This window comes from Hordeum vulgare, chromosome 3H, assembly GCF_904849725.1.
Source record: "Hordeum vulgare subsp. vulgare chromosome 3H, MorexV3_pseudomolecules_assembly, whole genome shotgun sequence".
NCBI classification, from domain to species: domain Eukaryota; kingdom Viridiplantae; phylum Streptophyta; class Magnoliopsida; order Poales; family Poaceae; genus Hordeum; species Hordeum vulgare.
This window is the reverse complement of record NC_058520.1, coordinates 58,801,292-58,823,782: the sequence shown is the minus strand read 5'-3', so window position 1 is coordinate 58,823,782 and position 22,491 is coordinate 58,801,292. Positions and strand designations below refer to the sequence as shown.

General features: G+C 41.9%; 1 protein-coding gene across 1 annotated transcript; it reads right to left on the bottom strand.

The window, feature by feature from the left end:
• Positions 1-20,400: 20,400 nt before the first annotated feature.
• Positions 20,401-21,189, bottom strand: LOC123439519. The gene has a single exon (XM_045116228.1). It carries the CDS (start codon positions 21,152-21,154, stop codon positions 20,534-20,536), a length of 621 nt encoding a protein of 206 aa, XP_044972163.1. The 5' UTR covers positions 21,155-21,189; the 3' UTR covers positions 20,401-20,533.
• Between the last annotated feature and the right edge of the window lie 1,302 nt (positions 21,190-22,491).

Sequence of the window (22,491 nt, the reverse complement as noted above, 5' to 3'; positions counted from 1 at the left end):
AAGCCCTCTCTATCCGAATCCCCCCTCTGGCAGGGCTAGTGGATGGGATCTTGCGGAGATAGAAGCTTGCGGCGGCGGAAAAGTACTTTCGATGATCTCCTGATTTTTTCTGGGATTTTAGGGAATCTACAGGCGAAAGACCTAGGGCAGAGGTGGCCCAGGTAGCCCACAAGTCTGGGAGGCGCGGGCCCCCCTGGCTGCGGCTAGGGGGCTTGTGGGGTCCCTGCTGGCCCCCTCCCCTGATTCTCAGGCCTCCCGATCTTATTCTGTTTCAAAAAAAATCTTTTTGGTAGTTTCATTCCGTTTGGACTCCGTTTAAAATCCTCCTCTGAAAGGGGTCAAAAACATGGAAAAAAACAGGAACTGGCACCTGGCACTGAGTTAATAAGTTAGTCTCAAAAAAATATAAAAGGCATACAAAACATCCAAAGTTTGACAAGATAATAGCATGAAACCATCAAGAATTATAGATACGTTGGAGACGTATCAAGCATCCCCAAGCTTAACTCCTACTCGTCCTCGAGTAGGGAAGTGATAAAGACTGAATTTTTGATGTGGAATGCTACCTAGCTAGCGTAGTTGTCCTTTGCAACTTCTTTCGTGTGACATGAATGTTTAGATCCGTAAGATTCAAAAAAATAGTTTGCTATTGACATGAAAACAATAATACTTCAAGCAAAGTAGCAAGGTAATCATGAACTTTCAAAATAACAAGGCCAAGGGAAGTTATCCCTACAAAATCATATAGTCTCGCTATGCTCCATCATCCTCACACAACTAATGTAAATCATGCACAACCCCGATATTGGCCAAGTAATTTTTTTCGCACTCTTACTTTCTCAAACTTTTTATAATTATCACGCAATACATGAGCGTGAGCCATGGATATAGCACTATAGGTGGACTAGAGTGTGGTGGTGGTGATACGTCTCAAACGTATCTATAATTGTTGATGGTTTCACGCTGTTATCTTGTCATCTTTGGATGTTTTATGTACCTTTTATATCTTTTTTGGGACTAAATTATTAATTCAGTGCAAAGTGTAAGTTCCTGTTTTTTCTGTGTTTTTGGCTCTTTTCAGATCTGATTTGGGAACGGAGTCCAAATGGAATAAAATCCCCGAAATGATTTTTTCCCGAACGAAAGAAGATCAGGGGGGCTGTAGGCCAAGCCAGGAGACCTCCTAGGAGCCCACAAGCCCCCACTCCGCCACCAGGGGGGAGGCGGCGGTGGCAGGGCTTGTGGCCTCCCTGAGCGCCCCCTGACCTAGATCTTTGGCCGATATATTCCCTAAAATACAGCAAAAAAATCAAGGGATCCACGAAAAAACTTTTCCGCCGCTACAAGCTTCCGTTTCCGCGAGATCTCATCTGGAGACCCTTCCCGGCGCCCCGCCGGAGGGGACTTTGGAGTTGGAGGGCTTCTTCATCATCATCATCACCCCTCCAATGACTTGTAAGTAGTTCACTTCAGACCTACGGGTCCATAGTAGTAGCTAGATGGCTTCTTCTCTCTCTTGGATCTTCAACACAAAGTTCTCCATGATCTTCATGGAGATCTATCCGATGTAATCTTCTTTGGTCGTGTGTTTGTCGAGATCCGATGAATTGTGGATTTGTAATCAGATTATCTATGATATATATTTGAGTCTTTGCTGATTTCTTATATGCATGATTTGATATCCTTGTAAGTCTCTCCGAGTCTTGGGTTTTATTTGGCCAACTAGATCTATGATTCTTGTAGTGGGAGAAGTGCTTGGTTTTGGGTTCTTACCATGTGGTGACCTTTCCCAGTGACAGTAGGGGAAGTAAGGCACACATTGAGTAGTTGACATTAAGGGTAACAAGATGGGATCTGTCGTTGATATGAGATTGTCCATCTACATCATGTCATCTTGCTTAAGGCGTTACTCTATTCTTTTGGACTTGATACACTAGATGCATGCTGGATAGCGGTCGACGTGTGGAGTAATAGTAGTAGATGTAGACAGTATCGGTCTACTTGTGTTGGACGTGATGCCTATATATATAATCATTGCCATAGATGAAGTCACGGCTTTGCACGGTTCTATCAATTGCTCGACAGTAATTTGTTCACCCACCGTCTACTTGCTTTCATGAGAGAAGCCACTAGTAAACACTACGGCCCCTGGGTCTATTCACATCTTTCGTTTACACCTCCGCTTTCACTTTGCTTTGTTACTTTGTTGCTTTCAGTTCTCACTTGGCGAACAATCTATAAGGGATTGACAACTCCTTTATAGCGTTGGGAGCAGGTTCTTTGTGTTTGTGTAGGCTCTTGTGATACTCCTTCACTGGATCGATACCTTGGTTCTCAAACTGAGGGAAATACCTACCATCGCTGCGCTACATCACCCTTTCCGCTTCGACGGAACACCAACGCAAGGTTCCAAGGCCACGGGGGAAATCCTTTGCATATTTGCCTAGGAAGTCCCTTAAGGCGTAGCCGTAGCAGAAGGATTCCTGGTGCCGTCTACACACCTATTTCTGGCAATTGGAAGGTCTTTCGTTGCAGTAGCACAACTGACATCACGAAGTATTTCTGGCGCCTTTGCCGGGGAGGAGAGATCAAGATCTATCCAAGTAGGTCTCACAAACTCATGTCCTGCATTTACTTTTTTTGGCCAGTTGCCTCTCGTTTTCCTCTCCCCCACTTCACATTTCCCTTTTTCGTTTGCCTTTTTCGTTCGCCCTTTTCTCTCGCTTGCTTTCTGTTCGCTCGTGTGCTATGTGCCTTCAATATGCTTGCATCTTCGCTTGCTGAAAATCTATTGATATGGATCCTCATCCACTAGCTAATCTCTTTAAGAGACCCATTTATGTGGAACGAATTGCTAGTGAGTTGAGTGCACTTGACTATGTTTATGGAGTTTTGCTTGAGATGCGTGAATCTCAAAATTGTGAGGAAGAAATTTATGAAGTGATTCACGAGGTCTCCTTGGATGAAAAGCATGATTGCAATGGTTTCACTATAAATTCTATTAGTGATAATCATGCTAAAATTATGCAAAACCCTAAGCTTGGGGATCCTAGTTTTGCTTTGTCCACTACTTGTTGCAATAATCATGATTGGGGTGATGATCTTTCTTATGATCTTGAAAATTTGTTCAAACCTCATGATGAATATGATATTTACAACAATACTGAAAGTGGGTTTGGAGAAGTCATGACTTTAGTTGATGATAATGCCACCATTTTTGAAGAGCGTCAACTTTGCATGCATGTGGATCATGAAAAGAATATACTATGGGATAGCTATATTGTTGAATTTGAATATGATCCCACATGTAATTGCTATGAGAGAGGAAAATATTGTGGTAGAAACCTTCATGTTACCAAATCACCTCTCGTGATGTTGAGATTGCTCTTGTCTTTTTCTTCTTCCTTGCATATGGCAGCTATTGGTTGTCTTGACAATTTGTTTTCCTATAAAATGCCTATACATAGGAAGTATGTTAGACTTAGATGTGATGTTCACATGCTTTATGATGCTCTCGTTGTGCTTCAATCCTTGTCCTTTGTGAGAGCATCATTGAATGCCTAGCTAAGGGCGTTAAACAAAAGCGCTTGTTGGGAGGCAACCCAACGAATCTATCCTTTTTCTTTCTGTTTTGTGTTTTCCACACTTTCATAATTTTGTTATGATTGTGCTTTTTGTGTTTCTTTTTGCGTTTGCGCCAAGCAAAACCGTTATGATTAGTCTTGGGGATGATCGTTTGGTCATGCTGGAAAAGACAGAAACTTTCTGCTCACGAAAAGAATTTTCATTCTTTTGTGTAAGAGCTTTTGAGTTGATTCTTTTTGCTGCTGATTTCTACGAAAATTCTTCAGAATGTCGTAATTGTTCAGAATTGTTTAAGTACCAGAGGTATACGAAACATACAGATTGCTACGGACTAGTCTGCTGTTAACGGATGCTATTTTTGTTGTGTTGGTTGCTTATTTTGATGAAACTATGGATAGTATCGGGGGGTATTAGCCATGGAAGATTGAAAGTACGGTAACCCAACATCAGCAAAAGTAGAATTTAAGTTTGCTACAGTACCTAAGGAAGTGGTGGTTTGCTTTCTCATACTAATGTTATCACGAGTTTCTGTTTAAGTTTCGTGTTGTGAAGTTTTCAAGTTTTGGGTGAACTTCTTATGGACAAAGAGATAAAGAGTTGCAAGAGCTCAAGATTGGGGATTCCCAAGGCACCCCAAGAGATTCAAGGATGTCGTAAAAGCCTAAGCTTGGGGGTGCCCCGGGAAGCAATCCCATCTCTCGTCTTCAATCCATCAGTAACGTTACTTGGGGCTATATTTTTATTCACCACATGTTATCTGTTTTTGCTTGGAGTGTCTTGTATTGTATGAGTCTTTTATTTTTGTTGTGTCACAATCATCCTTGCTGCACACCTAGATAGAGAGACATGCACTCACCATGATTTTGTCGAGCTTCACTTTTATCTTTTGGTAGACAATTCAGCTCACATGTGCTTCACTTATATCTTTTGAGCTAGATACTTTTGCTCTATGTGCTTCACTTATATCTTTTAGAGCGCAGCGGTGCGTGGCTTGGTAGTTGACCGATGCTTTGAAAGTAGTCTCAAAAGGGGTAGTTATCCGAAGGGATACGAAAACTTCCACCTTCATGTGCATTGAATAGTTAGGAGAAGTTTGATTCATCTCAATTAGTTTTGAGTTGTGGTTATGGTAATATTGATGTCATGCTAGTAAGGTGTTGTGGATCTAGAAATACTTGTGTTGAAGTTAGTGATTCCCGTAGCATGCACATATGGTGAACCGCTATGTGATGAAATCTGAGCATGATTAGTCTATTGATTGTCATCCTTTGCATGGCGGTTGGGATCGCGTGATGGTTACCTACCAACCCTTCCCCTACACTACAGGAATCATCTTCTTTGCCGTCTCCCATCACAGACGGCAAAGATAAAATCCCGGACGGCAAAGACAAAACTGCGGACGGCAAAGATTCTCACGGCCGGCAAAATTTCTGAGTCAGCCTACGACGGCATAGGACCTTCTTTGCCGTCTGCCCCCCCAAAGCGGACGGCAAAGCTCTTTGCCGTCAGCTTTCCTTAGGAGCAGTTGGCAAAGTGCTCGAGACGGCAGCCGACAGGCGTTGCCTCCGTTAGGGGTTAACGGAGGCTTTGCCGTCTGCCTCTCCCTTTATATTTGCCGTCTGCCTACCCCTTTATCTTTGCCGTCTGCCTCCTCCTCCTCCCCCCCTCCACCCTTTGCCGTCTGCCTCCCCCTCCATCTTTGTTGTCTGCCTCCTCCTCCCCCCCCTCCACTCTTTGCCGTCTGCGTCTCCCCCCTCCACTCTTTGTTGTCTGCCTCCTCCTCCCCCCTCCTCTGTGCCCTCTTCTTTGCCGTCTACCCACCCTGGAGGATGATGGCAAAGAGCCTATATAGACACCCCAGGATGCACATCTGGGTGCCATATGGCACCTTTGCCATGTGCCAGCTGATGGCACACGTCTTTGCCATCAGCTGGCAGATGGCAAAGAGCCCATATAGTGCTTTTTTTTGTTTTATATTATTTCATAGCACACACACACACACACACACACACACACACACACACACACACACACATATATATATATATATATATATATATATATATATTTGATAGCACATTTATATAATTCACCACACATATATGATATATAGTTCACCATACATATACTTGCCAACACATATATATAATTGACCACACATATATGATATACATATAAATCAATGTACATCCCCATATATCGAAAGAACCAACAGACAAAGTATTGCACTGTTTATCCATATATAAATATACATATAGTTCGACATTGTTCATCAACTCAAATGAAAACTAGATGATATACATATAAAGTTCATCCATCGACATTCTTCAACTCCATGAATGCCACCTTCCATGCATGTAGTATATCCAATATGCAAAAATGTGAATAAGAAAGTCAGAAGAAGAACAAAATATGATGTTTTTCAGCTAATAATATGAAAGAGGAGAAGAAAGAGGAGGAGGAGGAGAAGAAGAAGAAATCAATAAGAAGGAGGAGGAGGAGAAGGACTAGAAGGTCCTTGGCCTTCTCCTTCTCCTCCTCCTCCTCCTCCTCCTCCTTCTCCTTCTTGTCTTCTTCTTCTTCTTCTTTCTTTTCATTTTGCCTATTTCTTCTCCTCTTCTACTCTTGTTGGAGCTAAATTACCTAATTATGTCTTTTTGGAGCTAAATGGGCTAATTATCCCATTTTAGAGGAAAACAAGCTAAGTATATAATATTTCCATGAGCTAACCAAGGTTCTTATGCCATTTTGATTATTATGGTATTTTGGAGCTAAATGGGCTAATTATGTCATTGTTGGGTTAATTAAAGCAAGGATAATATGAAAGAGAAGAAGAAAGAGGAGGAGGAGGAGAAGAAGAAGAAATCAAGAAGAAGGAGGAGAAGGAGGAGAAGGAGGAGGAGGAGAAGGACTAGAAGGTCCTTGCCCTTCTCCTCCTCCTCCTCCTCCTCTCCTCTTCTCCTCCTCCTCCTCCTCTCCTTTTCTCCTCCTCCTCCTCCTCTCCTCTTCTTCTCCTCCTCCTCCTCCTCCTCTCCTCTTCTCCTCCTCCTCCTCGTCTCCTTTTCTCCTCCTGCTCTCCTCTTCTTCTCCTTTCACGGGAAATTTTGGCATGACATGTCCCAATTCAAAATATCACGTGTCCAAATCACATGTCCACATATGACATGTCCACTTCAAATTTTCATATAATACGAAGAACAATATAGAACTTGAAGCAAAATGCAAGAGTCTTTTTTCTTCTCAATATTTGGAACTAGTGGTAATCAATTCTGTTTTTTTCTTTAAATAGCCTATATGAAACTTGAAGAAAAATTTGCAACCTTATAAGAATTAACCTAAGTAAGTTAACCTAAGAACCTAATAAAAATTAACCTAAGTAAATTAACCTAAGTAACATAACTAAATTAACCTAAACAACTTAAAGTAAGAACCTAATAGCAACAAGAACCTAATAACAATAACCTAAATAAATTAACCTAATTCACTAAACTTAACTAAATTACCCTTAGCAAAGAGGCAAAGAGAGGAAAGGAGGGACGAAGGACTTACAAGTGGCTAGGGGAGACATCAGCGATGAGGTGGACCTCGGGGGAAATGTCGGCGACAAGGTGGACCAGGGGCACGGAGAGGAGGGGGCGGTGGTGGAGCAGGGGGTCGCAGGGAAGAGGAGGCGCTGGTGGAGCACGAGAACGGAGAGGAGGGGCGGTGGTGGAGCAGGGGCACGATGGTGGAGGAGGGGGTCGCAGGGAGGAGGAGGGGCGAGCTCAAGAGGCTGGTCGTTGGGGAGGAGGGAGGAGGGAGGACGAGCTCCGGCTGCGGTGCAGGGAGAGAGTCAGGGGCGATGGTGAAGCAGGGGAACGGAGAGGAGGGGGCGGTGGTGGAGCAGGGGCACGATGGTGCAGGAGGGGGTCGTAGGGAGGAGGAATGGCGAGCTCCAGCGGCGGGTCGCGGGGAGGAGGGAGGAGGGAGGACGAGCTCCGGCGGCAATGCAGGGAGAGAGTCAGCGGCTGTGGTGAGCCGTTACGGGGGGGAGAGAGGGGGTGGGGTGGGGGTTGAGGACGTTAGGTCTAGTGGGCGCTTTGCCGTCTGCCCCCGACGGCAAAGGGGTAAGAGGCTGACGGCAAAGAAGTGGACCGTTATGGGTTAGAGGGCGGTGTGGGGTGGGTTCTTTGCCGTCTACGTGCATGTGCTTTGCCGTCAGCTAGCAGACGACAAAGAGGCAGCAGATGGCAAAGACACTCTTTGCCATCAGCCTGCTCTTTGCCGTCAGGTTTTGGGTAGCTGATGGCAAAGAGTGTCTTTGCCATTAGGCATCAGACGGCAAAGAAGCAGTAGATGGAAAATTCTATGATTCCAGTAGTGCTAGGAGTATGCGTTGAATGCTTTGTTTTGATTACTAATAAAACTTTTGGAACAAGTATATGAGTTCTTCATGACTAATGTTGAGTCCATGGTTTAGATGCATTTTCACCCTCCACCATCACTATCTTCTTAGTGTCGTGCAACTTTCGCCGGTGCACAAAACCCACCATTAGCCTCCCTCAAAACAACCACCATACCTACCTACTATGGTTTTTTCCAAGTCATTCCGAGATATATTGCCATGAAACTACCACCATGACATGTGCCACCACTTCTACATTGCCATTGCATCATCGTAAGATAGCTAGCATGATGTTTCCATTAATGTCTATGCCATGCTAGATCATTGCCACGGTACACTACTTAAGGCATTCCATATAGAGTCATTGTTGCTCTAAGTTTTTAGTTGAAAGTGTGATGATCATCATTAGTGGAGCATTGTCCCATGTGAGGAAATAAAATAGGCCAAAGAAGCCCACCAAAAAAAAAGAGGCCAAAGAGCCCACCAAAAAAAATGAGAGAAAAAGAGAGAAGGGACAATGCAACCACTTTTTCCACACTTGTGCATATTAAGCACCATGATCTTCATGATTGAGAGTCTCTCGTTTTGTCACCACCATATAGCTAGTGGGAAATTTTCATTATATAACTTGGCTTGTATATTCCAACGATAGGCTTCCTACAAATTGCCTTAGGTCTTCGTGAGCAAGCAAGTTGGATGACACCCACTAGTTTTCTTTAAGAGCTTTCACATACTCGTAGCTCTAGTGCATCATTTGTATGGCAATCCCTACTCATTCACATTGATATCTATTGATGAGCATCTCAACAGCTCATTCATATGCCTAGTTAATGTGACCATCTTCTCCTTGTTATGTCTTGCAACCTCCACCACACTCCACACCATCTATAGTGCTAAAACCATGGCTCATGCTCATGTATTGCGTGAGAGTTGAAAAAGTTTGAGAAAGTAAAGGTGTGAAACAATTACTTGGCCAATACCGGGGTTGTTCATGATTTAAATTCGTTGTGCAATGATGATAGAGCATAGCTAGACTATATGCTTTTGTAGGGATAACTTTCTTTTGGCCTTGTTATTTTGAAAGTTCATGATTACCTTGCTAGTTTGCTTGATTTATTATTGTTTCTACGTCAATAGCGAACTATTGTTTTGAATCTAATGGATCTGAACATTCACGTCACAAAAGAGGAGTTACAAAGGACATCTATGCTAGGTAGCATGAAAGCATCAAAAATTCATTCTTTATCACTTCCCTACTCGAGGACGAGAAGGAGTTAAGCTTGGGGATGCTTGATACGTCTCAAACGTATCTATAATTTTTGATGGTTCACACTGTTATCTTCTCATCTTTGGATGTTTTTGGTAACTTTATATCTTTTTTGGGACTAACTTATTAATTTAGTGCCAAGTGCCAGTTCCTGTTTTTTGTGTGTTTTTGTCTCTTTTCGGATCTGATTTTGGAACGGAGTCCAAACGGAATAAAATCGCCGAAATGATTTTTTCCCGAATGAAAGAAGATCAGGGGGCATGTGGGCCAAGCCAGTAGGGCTCCTAGGAGCCCACAAGCCCCCACTCCGCCACTAGGGGGAGGCAGCGGTGGCAGGGCTTGTGGCCTCCCTGAGCGCCCCTTGACATGGATCTTTGGCCTATATATTCCCTAAAATACAGCAAAAAATCAGGGGATCCACGAAAATACTTTTCCGCCGCTGCAAGCTTCCGTTTCCTCGAGATCTCATTTGGAGACCCTTCCCGGTGCCCTGCCGGAGGGGACTTTGGAGTTGGAGGGCTTCTTCATCATCATCATCACCCCTCCAATGACTCGTGAGTAGTTCACTTCACACCTACGGGTCCGTAGTTAGTAGCTAGATGGCTTCTTCTCTCTCTTGGATCTTCAATACAAAGTTCTCCATGATCTTCATGGAGATCTATCCGATGTAATCTTCTTTGGCGGTGTGTTTGTCGAGATCCGATGAATTGTGGATTTGTGATAAGATTATCTATGATATATATTTGAGTCTTTTCTGATTTCTTATATGCATGATTTGATATCCTTGTAAGTCTCTCCGAGTCTTGGGTTTTGTTTGGCCAACTAGATCTATGATTCTTGCAATGGGAGAAGTGCTTGGTTTTGGGTTCTTACCATGTGGTGACCTTTCCTAGTGACAGTAGGGGAAGCAAGGCACACATTGAGTAGTTGCCATCAAGGGTAACAAGATGGGCTCTTTCATTGATATGAGATTGTCCATCTACATCATGTCATCTTGCTTAAGGTTTTACTCTCTTCTTTTGGACTTAATACACTAGATGCATGCTGGATAGCGGTCGACGTGCGGAGTAATAGTAGTAGATGCAGACAGTATCGGTCTACTTGTTTTGGACGTGATGCCTATAGATATAATCATTGCCATAGATGACATCACGACTTTGCGCGGTTCTATCAATTGCTCGAGAGTAATTTGTTCACCCACCGTCTACTTGCTTTCATGTGAGAAGCCACTAGTAAACCTTACGGCCCCTGGGTCTATTCACATCTATCGTTTACACCTCCGCTTTTACTTTGCTTTGTTACTTTGTTGCTTTCAGTTCTAACTTGGCGAACAATCTATAAGGGATTGACAACCCCTTCATAGCGTTGGGAGAAGGTTCTTTGTGTTTGTGCAGGCTCTTGTGATACTCCTTCACTGGATCGATACCTTGGTTCTCAAACTGAGGGAAATACTTACCATCGCTCCGCTACATCACCCTTTCCGCTTCGAGGGAACACCAACGCAAGGCCCCAATGCCACAGGGGAAATCCTTTGCATATTTGCCGAGGAAGTCCCGTAAGGTGTAGCCGTAGGAGAAGGATTCCTGGTGCCGTCGACACACCTATTTTTGGCGCCATTGAAAGGTCTTTTGTTGCAGTAGCACAACTGACATAAGTGGTTGTGAGACAAAAAGGAGGAGATGGTCACATTGAGTCGGCGTATCAAAGGGCTATGGAGATTCCCATTAATAGATTTCAATGTGAATGAGTAGGGATTGCCATACAAAGGATGCACTAGAGCTATAAGTATGTGAATGCTCAAAAGGAGAACTAGTGGGTGTGCATCCCACTTGCTTGCTCACGAAGACCTAGGGCAATTTGAGGAAGCCCATCATTGGAATATACAAGCCAAGTTATATAATGATGATTCCCACAAGCATATGGTAGTGACGAAACAAGAGGCTCTCAAACGTGAACACCATGGTGCTATTACGAAGCATTGTCCCTCCTCTCTTTTTCTCTCTTTTTTTCTATTTTTTTTATTTGGGCTCTTGGGCCTCTTTTTTTCTATTTTTTATAATTGGGCTATTTGGCCCATTTTTTTTATTTCCTCACATGGGACAGTGCTTTAATAATGATGATCATCACACTTTTATTTACTCACAGCTCAAAGCTTAGAAATGACTCTATAGGAAATGCCTCCGGTAGTGTACCGGGATGTGCAACGATCTAGCTTGGCGTATGACGTTGAAACATGTCGCTAGCTATCTTATGATAATGAAATGGCAATATGAGAGTGACGGCACAAGTCATGAGACGGAACGGTGGGAGTTGCATGACAATATATCTCGGAATGGCTATGAAAATGCCATAGTAGGTAGGTAGGGTGGCTGTTTTGAGCAAGGCATATGGTGGGTTTATGTACCGGCGAAAATTGCTCGGCACTAGAGAGGTTAGCAATGGTGGAAGGTGATAGTGCATCTATACCATGGACTCACATTAGTCATGAAGAACTCACATACTTGTTGTGAAAGTTTTTATTAGTAATCGAAACAAAGTGCTAAACGCATACTCCGAGGGGAAGGGTTGGTAGGTGTTAACCATCGCGCGATCCCAACCTCAACACAAAGGACGACAATTAATAGATCAATTATCCTCCGACTTCTTAACATAGCGGTTCACCATACGTGCATGCTACGGGAATCACTAACTTCAGCACAAGTATTTCTAGATTCACAACACCCTACTAACATAACTCTTAATATTACCAAATCCACATCTCAAAACTAATTGAGAGGAATCAAGACTTCTCTTTCTACTCAATGCACATGAAGATGGAGGTTTTTGTATCCTCTTTGGGTACCTATCACCTTTGGGACTACTTTCATAGCATAAGCCAACTACCAAGTCACGCACCGCCGTGCTCTAAAAGATCTAAATGACGCACAAAGAGCAAAATTATCTAGCTCAAAAGATATAAGTGAAGCACTATGAGCATTCTAGCAAAATCACGATGAGTGCATGTCCCTCTCTAAAGGTGTGCAGAAAGGATGATTGTGACACAACAAAAAGAAAAAAACTCCTAAGATACAAGACGCTCCAAGCAAAACACATATGATGTGGTGAATAAAAACATAGCTCCAAGTAACATTACCGATGGATTGAAGACGAAAGAGGGGATGCCTTCCCGGGGCATCCCCAAGATTAGGCTTTTTGGTGTCCTTGAATTTGCCTTGGGATTCCTTGGGCATCCCCAAGCTTGAGCTCTTTACACTCCTTATCTCTTTGTCGATGAGAACATCAGCCAAAACTTGGAACTTCACAACACAAGACTTAAACAGAAACTCGTGATAACATTAGCACAAGAAAACAAACTACCACCACTTTAGGTACTGTAGCTATCTTGGTTTCTATTTATATTGGTGTTGGGCTACTGTATTCTCACTTTTCCATGGCTAGTACCCCCTGATACTATCCATAGTTTCATCAAAACAAGCAACCAACTCAACAAAAACAGACGAGTCTGTCGCAATCCGTATACTTCGTATACTTGTGGTACCTCAAAAATTCTGAAACATTACGACTGCCTGGGAAAAAGGCATCTCAACCAGAAGAAAAAGAATCAACTCAAAATCTCTTTCTGAATAAAATTTAAAAATCATCTAGTGAGCGAAAAGTTTCTGTCTTTTTCCAGCAGGATCAAACAACCATCACCAAGACTAGTCAGAAAGGTTTTGCTTGGCTCAAACACAAAAAGAAACACAAAAAACACAATCATAATAGAATTATGATGGTGTGGACGCAAGAAAACAGAAAGAAAAAGAAATAAATTCATTGGGTTGCCTCCCAACAAGTGCTATTGTTTAACGCCCTTAGCTAGGCATAAGGCGATAGAATCACGTATCGTCATCTTTGGTGCTCAAACCATAAATAGCGTGATCACTTATCATCTTAAGGTTTTCATCTTTCTTTCTAGATGCTCCAGACTTGGTGACCTTATTGTGGGCAAAGTTTGGAGTATTCTGCATAGCGGCAAAAGTGGAACCCAAGTTGGTTATAACATCCTCTAGTTTGCCAATCCTAGCAGAATCATGACCTAGTTTTTCGTTAACTGTGGCTTCCTTCTCCTTTAAATTTTTCAAAACCATTGTCACCTTGGATCTGTACTGAGTTATTTGATTGTGGATCTTTTTATCCAAATTCTCAATGAGTTTGATCGTAGCAACTTTATTTTCAATGACGTCCAGCCTACGCATCACATGTTCTAGAGTTAAGGTAGTTCCATTAACCATGAGTGGGGGTGATCCTACCAACTTTATTACAGCTCCGTAAGAATCAACGGTATGGCTACCCAAGAAATGTCCACCTATGATGGTGTCAAGAATATATCTATTCCAAGGAGAAACACCCACATTAAAACTGCGAAGCAGGACGGTAGTGGATTGCTTATGAGTAGATCTACTCTGAGCATTGCAAATCCTATACCAAGCGTCCTTTAAGTTTTCTTCCTTAATTTGTTTGAAATTGAGAACTTCGCTCTCGGGAGTATCGTTCGAAGTGGTGGATCTAGCCATGAGGACAGGTAGACTATCCCACACAGACGAACAGAAAGCAAGCAAGAGAAAAGGGCAAACGAAAAGGCAAACGAAAAAGGCAAATATTTTTTTGTAAATTTTTGTTTTTCTGAAGTGGGGGAGAGGAAAACGAGAGGCAAAAAAGTAAATGCAAGAGATGAGTTTGCAACACTTACTTGGATGAGTTCTTGACTTGATCCTCCCCGTCAACGGCGCTAGAAATTCTTATGCTACGGCAACAGAAATCTTCTACCGTCTCTTGAGCTTGTGTTGTTTTTTCCTTTGAAGAGGAAAGGGCGATGTAGCACATGAGCAGTAAATATTTCCCTCAGTTTGAGAACCAAGGTATCAATCCAGTAGGAGAATCTCGTCAAGTCCAGAGTACCTACGCAAACACAAAAGAGCTTGCACCCAACGCTATAAAGGGGTTGTCAATCCCTTCAATATTGATTACAAAGTGAGATCGGAAGTCGGAAAGTGCAACGAAGAAAAAGAGTAAGGCTAAAAATATGGTGTGGAGTAGACCCGGGGGCCATAGTGTTCACTAGAGGCTTCTCTCAAAATAGCAAATATTATGGTGGGTGAACAAATTACTGTCAAGCAATTGATAGAACCGCGCAAAGTCATGACGATATCTAAGGCAATGAACATACATATAGGCATCTCGTCCGAGACAAGTAGACCGATTCTTTCTGCATCTACTACTATTACTCCACACATCGACCGCTATCCAGCATGCATCTAGTGTATTGAGTTCATGACGAACAGAGTAATGCCTTAAGCAAGATGACATGATGTAGAGGGATAAACTCAAACCAATGATGAAAACCCATCTTTTTACCCTTGATGGCAACAACACCATGCGTGCCTCGCTACCCCTTCTGTCACTGGGTGAGGTCACCGCACGGTATGAACCCAAAACCATGCACTTCTCCCATTGCAAGAATCATAGATCTAGTTGGCCAAACAAAACCCACAACTCGAAGAGAATTACAAGGATATGAAATCATGCATAAGAGAGATCAGAAGAAACTCAAATGAGATTCATAGATAATCTGATCATAAATCCACAATTCATCGGATCTCGACAAACACACCACAAAATAAGATTACATCGGATAGATCTCCATGAAGATCATGGATAACTTTGTATTGAAGATCCAAGAGAGAGAAGAAGCCATCTAGCTACTAGCTATGGACCCGTAGGTCTATGGTGAACTACTCATGCATCATCGGAGAGGTCATGGTGTTGATGAAGAAGCCCTCCGTATCCGAATCCCCCCTCTGGTAGGGCACCATAACGTGCCCCAGATGGGATCTTGCGGAGATAGAAGCTTGCGGCGGCGGAAAAGTACTTTCGATGATCTCCTGATTTTTCTAGGATTTTTCGGAATTTATAGGCGAAACACCTAGGGCAGAGGTGGCCCAGGGAGCCTACAAGCCTGGGAGGCGCGGGCCCCCCTGGCCGTGGCTAGGGGGCTTGTGGGGTCCCTACTGGCCCCCTGCCCTGATTCTCAGGCTTCCCGATCTTCTTCTGTTTCGGAAAAAATCTTTTGGCAGTTTCGTTCCGTTTGGACTCCATTTAAAATCCTTCTCTGAAAGGGGTCAAAAACATGGAAAAAACAGGAACTGGCAGTTGGCACTGAGTTAATAAGTTAGTCTCGAAAAAGATATAAAAGGCATACAAAACATCCAAAGTTTCACAACATAATAGCATGAAACCATCAAAAATTATAGATACGTTGGAGACGTATCAGACATCACTTGTGAACATCATGTGACTCAGGTCCATATCACCACCATTGCTTACACCTCCACCATTTACTGCTTTCATTTACTTTTCCGTTGCAATCACTATCACTATTCCCGCTTATGTTTTGATTCTTAGCAAACTACAAGGCCGGAGAGATTGATAACCTCTCTGTACTCGTTGGAGCAAAGTTACTTGTTGTGTGTGCAGGTCCACGTCTTCTACTAGCGCCAGAGCAACGGACACCTACTTTTTGATCCTCGGAGTCCTCCTGGTTCGATAAACCTTACAGTCCCCATCTAAGGGAAATCTGTTTCTGAATACATCTCCACCTTCCACTTGGGGTAACCAACGAGGGGCGAGAAGTATAGCCATCAACTCGTCATCACGGCCCCGCCTGTCGGTGAGCCATCCGTTGCCTCCGACTGGCGTAGTCTCCCCTAGTGCGCTTTCTTCTTGGTAACGCGTATTTTGGCCGAAGAATTTTCCCTTGGTACGTCTGCCTCTCTGGAAAGCGTATTTGGTCCAAAGTGTTTTCTATTCCTTTCCTAAAAAAACAGATTTGACCAGGATCTTGAAATGGCTCTAACTTTTTAAAGAAAACTCCAAAACAACTGATTCTTTTTCCTACCTCTCAAAAATCTCCTCTAGTTTATTTACAAATTTATTTCAAAAAACTTCAAACAACTTTTATGTGCTGTTTTAAATTTGTGTGTTAATTTAGATATTTGTCAAAATAGGATTTTCGGAGAGGGGACTCACTTCAAGAATTTGTTGTGCACATCACACTCCTCAACTCCAAAGGCAAGCATCTTGAACTCTTATTTACATAAAGTTGTGTGATGTTTGTTGTGGTACATCTATTGCGTGATTTTAGTTTATGTTGATAAAAATATCGCATGAAATCATACCTTGCATGACAACATGTGATGGATATTTTTTATTGCTAAGTTTGTGGATGGCGAGTCATGAGTGGGTACTGCCTCATACCTCGTATGCTATGTTGGTCTGGACAACCTCGGAGTAAGGTGTGTCATGGTGGAAATAAGACCATGGGCTGACATCTCGTGGGCAGAGAGTGGTTAGTGAAAGCTTGTTGGTGTTTGATGGTAGTAACCCTCAAATAATACCTTCAGCAAGATTGTGTGGTACTAACCCTTGCAGGAAAATATTAAACCTCCTAAGTCGAGTGTAGTTCGAGTCTTGTCTATGTGTCACCTTAACTTTCGTGCTACCATGGGTCTTCTCGAAAGGGAATACGGTCTAGTAGGTCGTAAATCTATTACCAGGTACACACCAAGTAGAGAAGACGAGATGAAGGTATCCATGGCCCTAGACTAAATCCAGTCATCCAGTCAGGGGGTATGGGTGTCTCCGGTCTGGGACTGAGAGGGAATGGCCATTCCCTTGTAGCACGTGGTATAAATTTGATCCCATGCTAGTCGAGGTTGGAGCCTCCCCGTCTTATGGTTTTCTCTCGCAGCGTATTCCGAGTGATGTCGGTATTCGTGGGAGAAAAACAGGTTTGTACTAGTTATGAGTGTTTACTTCTAAAATACCGTGCGTAGGATTAGTCCGAGTGACTCTTGAAACCCGTGGGATGTGGGTAAAGAGTACACCCTCTGCAGAGTCAAAACTATTCGAGTAGTCATGTCCAATGTCAAGGACGATTCGTTGACTAGTCAAGTGTCGGTTCGAGTGTCGATCTTCGAAGGAAGTTAATGACATCGTGAGACAAATCACGAAATATGGTGGATGATCATAACTATTGTTTTTATTGTGGACTAATCCCTATGATTATGTTGGGTGAATATCTGTGGGAAGGTTCTACCTCCTGGATATTCATTATTTATTATTATTTCTTATAAGCCCTTTTTGTGGTGTCGCTTAGCGGCATGCTCGTTATTATTTCTTATAAGCCCTTTCTATGGTCTCGCTTAAACGCTCGATTGTGGCATGCTCGTACTATTTCTTATAAGCCCTTTCTGTGGTGTTGCTCAGACGCCTGAGTGTGGCAACTATTATTTCTTTCATACAAGCACTTTCTGTGGCGTCGCTGAGATGCCCGACTCTGGCAACTGTTATTACTTGCATGTGAATCCTTTAGGCGTTGACGCTCTAACGCCCGACCGCGACACACATGCGATTACTTGTTCATTGTTATACTTCCTTGCTTGTTTATATAACATTGGAGGAGGAAGTTTATATGCACGAATGCATCCGTGAAGAAATTCTTATGGCATGATAGAGTTATTTTAGTGGACTATGCATGCATCTCACCTGCTTTAACTTATTAGTTTTCTTGATGTTTGCGAGTACATTCAAAGTACTCATTGGCTTGTCCCTGGCTATTGTCCTGGCCAGATTGCACGGAGAGGAGCATGATGTTGTTGACACCGGGACCTAGGAGTCCAGGATAGCAGCCTTGTGAGGTAGGAATTTATCCAGGTCAGTTGTTCCTTTGGGAATGGAGTCCCATGGACACTGGAGATTCCTCGAGTCGCTTCCACAGTCAACCTTAGACTTTTGTCCAAACTAGTAGACCTTTATGGTCTAGAATAATGATGTTGATAATTGAAAATTACCTCCACGGCTACCGTGAATAATATTATTATGACACATCTGATTAGTGACTCAGTTTTAAGAACACAACATCTCCTCATATTCATCCCGTGGTAAGTACTCCCTTCGTCCCAAAATTCTTGTCTTAGATTTTTCTAGATATGAATTTTCTAGACAAACCTAAGACAAGAATTTTGGGACGGAGGGAGTAATAAGAAAATCTGAACGACTCCTCGGCACTTTGAATGGAATAATACATATGTCAGACATAGGTAAGTCACTCGTCATCGGATGTGAGGAGAACCATATGGTTTAGGGAAAACCAATGATGCCTTCGAAGTAATGACCTTTCCTTGGGTACATTCATAAGAAGTTCAAGGATCTCCACGAGAATCCATATGCGTATATCCTCGCCCTCGAACTTACTGATGAAAACATGGTTCCACACCAACAAATATGACGATTTAGCATAGCTGAGCACGCTCCAGAAACTTATGAGTAAAAGGAATGCTAACAAAGAGCTCTAAAGTAGAAAAGCGTCATTTTATATGTTGCAAGCAATATAGCGATATAAAAGTATGATATGTATTACTCTTATGGCATGACTCTCAAGACTAAAGATAAGGAGGAAAAGATAATCAGTTGCCTTCAAGATTTGCAAATATTTACAAATCACTTTATAAATAAAATAATAGATATGTGCAATAAACAATACAGCCAGTCAATAAACTAAATTAACTCTAAATCAAAGAAGTTCTAAAATAGTACTATTTAAAAAGTATATATAAGTACATAACCAACTCTTGTAGGTCAAATATATATAGTAATACTATTCATCATCGAGAGTGCAGAATAAGTAATTCTTCATCAGAGATAATTTTACGATTGTTTCATAAATGAATTTCATTTTCTATACAAATAGTAACATGCATATTGGTTCATTATATCGTTGGATATCTATAGAAAATGCGCAACTTCGCCATGTTGAACACTTTTCGAGATTCCTAACGGATTAAGTGCACTTTAAAAAATGTTGGGCACCCAACGACTGGCAGCGAGCGTATTTTTGTGGTTTTTCTAAACCACTATGCCAGAATGAAGCAAATGATACAGTGCTGGAAAGATATCATCGAGGCGCAACTTTTTCATGTAGAACACACTTTCTATTTCCTTATGTTTCAAGAGCAGTTTCAAATTTAGCGAAACGCACGATTGTGTTTTTCATATTTTGTAAACATTTTCGTACGGTATTCGCTCCAGTTTTTTTTCTCTTTTCGAGAATCACATATTTTATACCGAGTTGTGATTCTCGTGCATGCAAATATGTGCTTCCGCGAGAAATAAAATTGTGCTTTTCATGGAAGCATGTTTTTTCATTTTTTGAAGAAACAAAAGAATTAAGTGCTTCCACAAGAGGCAAATAGTGTTTCTTGGGCAAGCACTATTTTTTACTTTAAAAAAATAGTTGTGTTTCTTGCAAAAAAAAATCATTGCTTCCCTTGGAAGCATTTTTTTGTCCTTTTCCAAGAAGCACACATGTTTCCAAAAAAATTGAATAACGTTTAGAAATTACAAGAAAATGAACATTTAATAAATATTGTTTGCAATTTTCAAAAATAATTAGAGTCTAAGGAGAAATTTTTTATTTACAAATAATTTTTGAGTTAATGTTCTTATTTCGAACGGGTGCACATTTTCATGAATTCATGCACATTTTTCTGAATTCACCAACATTTTTGAATTCATTAACCTTTTTTGAATTCATAACCATTTATTTGGATCCAAGAACATTTATTTGAATTCCACGACATTGTTTTGACTTAAAAACCAACCTCGATAGAAAAAGTAGGTAAAAACTAGACTAAGAATAAATAGGTGTGAAAAAAGACGATACCCTAATACCATTAATGGTCGATCTGGCGTTAGAACTCGCATTGAGCGATATACCACAACACTTGAAGACGTCTTCCTCTTCTTGGTTGACTTGTCCGACTGGCTACAGTTCTTATTCCTCCTCCTCTAGTTCCTTCCCTAGGATCCCCAAATTCTCTAGTTCCTTGATCCAACCACCTAAGGTTGTAATTTGAAATTGATTGAGTGAACTAGTGCACTGGGTTGCCAACGCATTATTTGGATTTATCTCATCACCATTTTACCAAATATAAACCGTGTAAGACATTACCCTATATATATAGGGTAATGGGAAGTTACAAATTCTCTAATTTTATTATGCGAGGGCGATGTTCTAGTGCCATTCAAACATGACATTTGAGACTTACAGAGAAAAGTATTCTGAGTACCGTCCTTTTATTTATTGATTTAGAATAGCAAAACAAAACAAAAAGATGAATACATCCGGAACATGAATAAATTACCATGATAGAATAGAAGCATTTTCAATTCGCCAAAAGAAGGAATAAATAGATGCATTTTCAAGCGGATTTGCCCGGGACGGGAGTAGGGGTAGAAGAAATAAGCTTGCATGTATTGCGACACTTGTTATCTGAGCTATCCTTTTCCTTTGCGCAATGCTTGAAGCAATCCATGTCTTGCTCTATGGCTTTCTTATTGGCGGGGGTGGCCATGATGTAGCCAAATCTCGCAGCCATGTATGGGCAGTCGACGTAGCAGTGGTCGGTGCAAGTAGGATCCATGCATGCCTTGTCGCAGTCGGCACCACATTGGGTAGAATAGTCCTTGACAGTCTTGTCGCCTGGGCAGCCACCATGCTTGTCGACGGATTCTTTCAGGGCATCCTGCCCTCCAGAAGTTTCTAGATTAAAGACTTCTTCCTTCTTTTCCCCGACCTCGGCGAGCTCCGTGAACAAGCGCTCAATGAAGGTGACGCTGGTTGCCTCAGTGCTGCATGCCTTGTCGACCATGGCGGTGCACGTGGCGTTCTTTTTTTCGCCCTTGCCACAGAGCTTGGAGTACTCGGTGAGGCAGGTGGGAGTAGCCTTCTCATGCCCTGAGGCCACCAACACAGGTGATGTGGCCGCTGCCACCACAAGGGCGATGACGAGCAGCGACTCGGCCTTGCGCTTGGCATCCATCTTGTTGTCGATTTCTCTTTGATAGTTGGACCACCAACACTAGTGTTGATCGAGATGATTGCGTTACATTACATTTATATAGGCGATGACCCAGGGTCGGGGCAAGTGGTATGATAGTGAGGCCATCAGCCATTGGAGCTCCATAGACCCTAAATTTGGTGAATGCATTTCTACAAAACCGGCCAAAACATCCACCCGACCGAGGTCCAATTTCTATTTAGGGAGCAAGATCTAATTTTAGTACTAAAGGCATTCATATATGTGTGAGGTGTGTATTTTCTACTTATGTTTTTTAAGAAAAATCCTCGAATTTTCTATAGACGGAAATTAGGTGTGGTATGCATGTGTTGATGCTAAATTCAGCTTGCTAGTCCTCCTTTCCTGACTGAGACTGTCCCCTGGTCGTGAAGTGATGTGACACTCCTCCTCTCTTGGATGATACCTCCTATTTCGTGCCTAGGAACTTGCGAATTAAAAATTGAGCAACTGAAACTTCTAATGGGATATCATGCATATGAAAACTATTTGTCACCTATTTCAAAGAAAAAATATGTATTCTATATTAAAGAACTGTGGTCGAAATTTGGAAAGAATCGTCGCATATTTGACAATATGTGAATTTCCTATTAGAGGTATGGAAATTGTGTAACAAAATATGTTCATCACATATTTAATATTCGCATAGTTTAATTAAAATTGTTCATTGGGTAAGAAACTCATCAAGTTATTAAAACATCGAAAAGGAAAAAAAATCTAAGAAATGAAAAGCTGGAAATGAAAACATGGTCATCTGGTACTAAAGAATAATAAGAGAAAAGGCATCATCGTCAAAAATAAGGAAGAAAAAACTAAGGGTAAAAGAAAAATACAAGAAATAAGTAGGAGGATCAAGATAGAAAATAAAACAAAAACATCACACAGAGAAGCACAGAAAATAAAGGGAGCAAAAAAGAACTAGCGCACATCGTTCACTCGCAACTGCTAAGTGCGCAGAATAACTATTATGTGCATTATGAGCGAAATAGAATTCTTACAATTGGATGGCTTACTCGATGGGAGACCCTATACAGTGACCTACCTGCTAGAAACTCTAAAATCACTTGTTAAGGGATATCCTTTGTAAAGGTCACCGTCATCTTGTTAGGCTCTTACATGTTGTGCACCACTTGTCGCACCGAGATGTCCTTCTTTTTTCGTATATTTATTTGTTTAAAATGTTTATCTCTTGAACCATGCATCTAAAGCCATAGCTGGTTTCACTATTGGATTTGTCGCGTCGAGATTTTCAACACAAGATCACATGTTAATAGATTTTGACTAAAAAGTCACAAAAACTT